General features: G+C 35.8%; 2 protein-coding genes across 3 annotated transcripts in view; both read left to right on the top strand.

Annotated features, from left to right (window-relative positions):
* The first annotated feature begins 9 nt into the window (after nucleotides 1-9).
* LOC105558735 (immunoglobulin-binding protein 1b) lies at nucleotides 10-3,935 on the top strand. 2 transcript variants are annotated; one of them, XM_012006599.1, is made up of 5 exons: nucleotides 10-200; nucleotides 337-495; nucleotides 2,322-2,669; nucleotides 2,750-3,153; nucleotides 3,247-3,935. In XM_012006599.1, exons 2-5 carry the CDS (start codon nucleotides 346-348, stop codon nucleotides 3,461-3,463), a joined length of 1,119 nt encoding a protein of 372 aa, XP_011861989.1. In that variant the 5' UTR covers nucleotides 10-200; nucleotides 337-345; the 3' UTR covers nucleotides 3,464-3,935. The 2 variants fall into 2 exon arrangements, with proteins under 2 accessions (XP_011861989.1, XP_011861988.1); XM_012006598.1 differs by having other exon boundaries at nucleotides 10-212.
* Nucleotides 3,936-4,101: 166 nt separating this feature from the next.
* The window catches only part of LOC105558736 (rho GTPase-activating protein 18), a 13,907-nt gene continuing 11,305 nt past the window's right edge, over nucleotides 4,102-6,703 (top strand). Inside the window, exon 1 of the mRNA XM_012006600.1 lies at nucleotides 4,102-4,274. Coding sequence (XP_011861990.1) covers nucleotides 4,232-4,274 — 43 coding nt within the window. The 5' untranslated portion in view covers nucleotides 4,102-4,231. The remainder of the gene's footprint in view (nucleotides 4,275-6,703) is intronic.

Below are 6,703 nucleotides of genomic sequence, written 5' to 3'. Positions count from 1 at the left end.
CCTTAATTCGTGGCCGACGGCCGTGTCGATCCAGTGAGTGGATCGGGAGCCAACAATCAGACTGAATCAGACCAACAACACATGCGTAATTCGGAACGCACCCTCAGATTTCAGATTTCAGGTTATTCAGGTCCGGTGTGGGACCTGAGCGTGAGTGCCGTTTAGGACAAGAAAAAGAAAGATAACTCCATCGAGATCCTGTACGTATTAGTGTATGTATACATTCGTATTTACTTACACTCTATATATTTGTTGGCGATTGCGAAAAAAGTATTAAGCGTAGTTCTAGTGCGGTCTAATATGGAAATAATGAAAAAAACAAAAACAAATTATTAGTTGACAACAATGACGTCAGAAGAAATCTTGTCAAAGGACCTGAGTTATGGGAAAGATAGAAGTGATCCCGCGACATTGTCCGAGTTATTTGACAATGCTTTTGAGCTGTTCAACAGTATTAATAATACAACAGAACCAACAAATAGTTCGAAAGTACAGGTGAGATTTTAAAACGTCTTTCAATAATAACATTAATTGTCACGCCATATATGTGTGTGTATTTATATGTACAGCCTTGGCAAAAAATACGTCAACTTCGATAACTTTAAATTATTTTACATTCAGGTTAAATAAACAATATCATTTGATGACTCAGTTTTTTTAGAACAATTTATGGTGTATCACACAGTACTGTGAGGACATTTTATTATTTTTGCGATTCATGTTTTATTTTTCCTTCCTCAAAAAGTAATTGTATTTTCAAACGCTTAGCTAAATCCAATTCATACGTTTTTGGCATTTTTGTAGCAAAATAATATTCTTTAGAGTAAGTCATTACAAGTTGGAGATAATTAAGCAATGTGCACTTTGAGCGTATGCAGTAAACTAAATACTTGCAAGCAAACATCAAGAATTATTTGACGCCAGTTATGGTCGATTAGAAGCTTAATCACTTACAAGCAAAATTCAAGTTTACTACTGTAAGGTTTTGCGACTTGTTCTTGCATGTTTATGATGTGATTCTTTGTTCGGGTTATTCAATTTAGCATGCAGATACAATATACAAAACAGTTGGTTAGAGCCAGAAGAAGTTACATTTCTAAGAATTGAAGGGGTGGCAAATACTTTTGACCCTGATAGGAAAATGTCTCAAATATTGTGTAATTGTTGCATCATCCAAGAAGAAGAAATTTCGCAATGATTACATTAAGGCGATTCGCCAAACCGCGGCGGTTTTGTAGAAATAAAATTCCTAAATGGTATTTACCCCAAAATTTATAATCTCAATTTAGGAGATAAATCGTGCACAATTAGTAGTAGTAGTAATTTCTTTATTGTTCCCCTTAAGGTTACAATCTTGTACAATTGCATATAACTTACAGCTACCTTAAAATTAATAAATCGTGCACAATTATTTCAATATTTAGAAGCAAAATTGCCCAGCAACACCGTTACTATTAATACATGTTTAAAAAAGATTTAGCGTGGGACATATTTTCCGCTAGGCCTGCTTTTATCTCACGTCTCGCGTGAGTTTTACTTTCGAGTATGAGACACCTCATAGCGGTAACTCGTTATAACATGACAGTAATTTAATTGTGCAGATATTCTACCAAGGTGATTCGCCAAAACGCAGCTGTTTTATTGACATACTATTTAGAAATATATTGTGCATATATTTATTAATATTTGATGAAAGGTCTCCATTTCTGCAAACGTAGATCGACATATGTACGCATAATTCCAGCATTCCAAGTTTTATCCAGATTTCATCACATAATTTGCTAAATATTTTCCTATCGGGGCATATGTACATATACAGTACATCTCTTTAATTCGCTGTTATTAATAACTAGATAGTGTTGGATTAATGGTTTTATCGGATAACTGGAATGTGTGAAATATAGAAAACATTAATATAATAATAGGTATAATCGTCAAGTATGTAATTAAACTTATTTATATTAAATAAAACAGATACATATAATTAAATATTGCACACTATTATTTGGTACAAAACAATTTATCGTTTGGAAAAAAATAGTCTTTAATGGATGTTTGTTTTTGTGCAAGAAAATGTAAGCAGGCGATTATATTATATTTGCTTTACATTCGATTCTGATTAGTCAATTTCTGGAATCTTGCATCTTAAAATCTCATTGTAGACGCCACGTAGGGAATTGCAAAAGCTCGCGGTAGTGTCAGATTATTATTGGGTATATACATATATGTATATACATACATATTTCTATGTAAAGTACAACTTTTCTCTGGTTATGCATACAACAAAAATTATAGCATTTTTTGGTCTTTCCTTGTCGCAGTTGGACATAAAACGGACAATGCACATGTTTGAGGATGCAACGAGACTGGTGTCTATGGTGGATATGTTCAGTGATAACGAAACTTTCGAGGAAATAGCTACAGAAAATATCAAGTACTTTTTATTACCGGCTCTGTTGGGCAAGCTTACCAATCAGATATGCCTTACTGATGACAGGATGCATCTGGTTAAAGTAGCAGAAGTCTATTTTGTGGATTTTTTAAAGCGACTGAAAGCATATGGTCTGACGGATGTTAAAATACCAGAAATCGATTTAACTGATGACAGGAAGGAAGCAGGAGATGGTCAAAATACACCGCAATCTTCATCAAGGATGTTAGAGGATATGGTTGACTCTTTTTACCACATGATCATTGTAAATTGTTACAAAAATATAATAATTATATTTTAATTTTGTCTGTTTTTCAGGTAATTCGTAGAAATGTAAAATTACAAAAGTATCAACAGGAGAAGGATTTGGAATCTCGTTTGAATACTTTAAAGAAAAACTTGGATAATCCAAACATTGATGATGAGACCAAGAGAGAGTACTTTATCACTCTTGTAAAGTTGTATGCAGTCCGAATCATTGAAGATTTAAACTTGTTGAAGACAGAAAAGACAATTTTGGAGAACATGAAGGAAATGGGACCGATGCATACTTTGGCTTCCGAATCACAAAAGACTCAAAAGCACAGAACGCCAGGTCCAAAATTACAACCCATAATCATTACACGTAATGAGATTGAGAAGAAAGTTTTTGGCGCAGGCTATCCGAGTTTACCAGTCTTAACAGTACAAGAGTTCTACGAGCAAAGAGTCAAAGATGGAGAGTAAGTGGGCATTGTAATCAACGAGTATCTTTCTCATTAAATTGAACCTGAGAGAAAATCCGGTGATTGAACACGGAATTTGTGTCATTTTAGCTGGCCCGATCCATCGCAACATAACGCAACAAATTCTCGGCGTCTGCAAGATGCGGCCAACGAAAATACCAGTGCAACTAATGAAGATAGTGAAGCCGTTTTGAAGGAGGAGATGGAAGAGAAAGACGATCCCGAACATCTCGAACGAACTCGTGCGATGGATGAATATAAAGACACGCATCGTCGCGGATGGGGTAATCGCGCTAATAGAAGCTAGGCGGCCAAGAATATGTTTAAGATTGTACACATTACAATTATTACATTATTCTGTGCCTCAGTGTGCTCTATTTCGTTTGAAAATTTGGAAATGTAACCGTCGAATCGTTCGTTTTAAACTTGAGCACAATTGCGTGTTTATTTAAAAAAAATTAAACCTGAAAATGCGCGCTGAAAACGAGGAAAATGCTAATCTTTAAAATAAATTATAAATACATGTGTATGTACGTGTATCTTATCAGTAAGTAAACCTAAACAAACATTTTCACAATGAAATGGATAATACGTCGGCATCTCAAAATTATTGATTAACATCATTTTGGCCGATGTTGAAAATTTTAGCAAAACGTGTATTACACGTTTTTGTTTGCATTGTATGTAACATATAAAATTTCGTCGAAAGTATGACAAAGAAACGGGGGTTCTTCCTGTTTAACATTAAAAATGTTATTATTCTGCTTCTCACAAAAAAAGGAATAAAGTAATAAGTTATTTAATATAAATCGAATATATTTATAATGTGGAAATTCATCGACGCGGCTATATTCTAGATTCATCGGAAATTGCGCCTCGGCAACTCGCTCGTCTCGAGGATTTCAATTTTACATTCGCATCTCGATCTCAACGTTAATAATGACTCATGAGCCTGTAATACACACGTGCGTCTACCGCGCAGTTAAGCATCTGTGAATAATCTAGATGTGCGCATTCACCAGAAGGCTATCGTGTTGTACATATGCATGTGCCGTAGTAAAACACATAGAAATCGATGTTCGTGCACAGCCGCGTGCGTCAGTGTGATCGACAGTACCGTAAGTTAATACGGCAAACGATAATGATGCTCCATCGGGAGTGGCAGTGTATTATCGAGTCGATAATTGTAAATGTAATTTATATAACCAGTATCGATCAAATTTTTGCATTCTCTTAATTACAGTTTGCTCGTTTTTACATGAATGCGAGGCTCGAGATAGATTTACATTCCGCGCCATAGTTTTTCCACCCATAAGTGTACAGATCGATTATCTTTCGTATCTCTTTCAGAGTTTTTTTTTATCGTGCGTGTCACAGTATGCGAATTTCTTAAAAGGAGAGAGAAGTCGCTCGGAGAGCATGTCTTATAGGATGTATAAAAGTTATCTTAAAAACTCTATGAATTTTGTTGTTGTCAAAGATATTATACAGGGTTTGTCAAAAGTGTGGAAACCTCTAAATAATTTTTTTAAAAATGAAAATATCAAAAAACGGTAAAACACATATTTTGATTTTTCAAAAAAACTATCTTTTGACATGGATACCGATCATCCTCCTTCCCCAGGTACGCGGGGGTAAAAGGGGGGTTAAAAATTTTAAATGGGACCCCCTATTTTTTATTGCATATTCTTATAGCTTACCTCGAAAGCTTTCCAAAACGCTATAATAAAGTACTTTTTTATTAAGAACTTTTTGAGTTATTAAGGTTTAAAAGTTCCAATATTTTGACATAAATTACAAAATATCTTGTAAAATATTCATTTTTTTATCATCTTACCTTAATACTTTTTTGAACAGAATAATCGGTAAATATTTTAAATACGTAGTACGTTCTGAGCGAGACTTTAACTCTCAAAACATACTGTTATTTACCGTCAATATAAACAGAACATGAGTCTTTTAAGCCGACGCCTTATTAAATAATGTTAACGTACTCAAAAAAATTCAAGGAAGTTTATTAAAATGTTAGTTAATTGTCCAAATAGTAAGATTGGTAAAAACATTATTTTAAGTATAAACAAACACCGACATCAAGCTTTTGGCTTTCAAGTATCCCCACGCACTATAGCTCTTTTCTCACAAAAAAGCCGCTTACAACTTGTGCAAGATTTCAAAAAATTTCAAGAAATAAAGGACTCAGAGCCGTGACAGCTGGGTGGTAGTGTCTAAATATTTTATTATAAGTTTATTGCGAAAAATATGTTTGAACCTGGACCTCCCTGGAAAATCAACATTAGACCGTCTATTGCGACGAGTATTGCCATGTGCCTCGGTGGTCGAATTGGTTGAGACGCCCGCCTAGCGAGAGGGAGGTCCAGGCCGAGGTGATATTTTTTCGTAATAAACTTGGAATAAAATATTTAGACACTACCACCCTGTCACGGCTCTGAGTCCTTTATTTCTTGAAATTTGTGTGTTTAACACATATGAGCCATACTAATTTATTTCAAAAAATCTTTACCCAGCAAACACCAAAGTAACAATTACATAACATCAATGCAAATGTAATATAACAGGCATGTGTTATATTACATTTATATTGATGTTATGTAACTGTTACTTTGGTGTTTGCTGGGTAGTAACAAAAATTGCTAGGACACGAAAGTCTCATGAATTTGTTTAAAGGGTTAAGGGGATGCTGCAGGAGTGATTCTGCACTTTTTGCACCTTTTGTATCTAGAACTGTCAATTCATGAAAGCATTTGTGTAATATATAACACTTTATGTGACTTTTGTACAGACCAACTATAGTTTCCACTAATCGGATTAAATCAGAAAACAGCATGGTATCATTGAAATTAAGTTTAGAAGATTCTTAATTTTTTTATTGTAAAACAATTAGGTAAAATGACATTCCTTCGACGGCTCTGATTTTGACGGGGACATCAGAACATATAGTCACCTCCCTGCTATTGTTCGACATAAAACTCACTGAAAGATGGCGTCCAACCCTGAAACCACCGCAGCGCAGGTATCGCTCCAGGAACGACAAAAATGCCGCGAGCGATGACGCGTATACATATATATATATGTACGTGCGTGCGCGCGCGCGCAACAGGTTGTCGGGCGGTGTTCAAATACTTTTTTCTTTCTCCGCAACACGTTTGCGCGCTTGGAAATAACGCTGCGGTTGGCGCCGCGCGAATGCAGCACTTGTGCCTTTCGTTCTCGCCCGCGTCTACCGATCAGAGTACCTATCGTGGAAATTTCCGTTTCTCCTGGAAAACACAATAAATAATTAAACAATCCCGAACATTTTCATGTTAGGTATTTCACCAAAGTCCAGCTGCCCAACGCGACACGCGAATGCGCATGGAGTACACTTAGGAATTCTCGAGCGTCCTCGAAAAATCGCTAACTCGTCCTTGCGGGCAAGGGATCTCCTCGCCAAATCGAAAGTGTTTCGCTCGCTGCGAAACGTCATTTGCCTTCCTCTGGTATTTCTGTTTCCTCCTCCCCTCATTCTCTCTCTCTCTCTCTCTCTCTC

Source organism: Vollenhovia emeryi, unplaced genomic scaffold, assembly GCF_000949405.1.
Source record: "Vollenhovia emeryi isolate VEMERY1.0 unplaced genomic scaffold, V.emery_V1.0 DF939316.1, whole genome shotgun sequence".
NCBI classification, from domain to species: Eukaryota; Metazoa; Arthropoda; class Insecta; order Hymenoptera; family Formicidae; genus Vollenhovia; species Vollenhovia emeryi.
The sequence above is the reverse complement of the archived record's forward strand: the minus strand, read 5'-3'. Positions and strand labels throughout refer to the sequence as shown.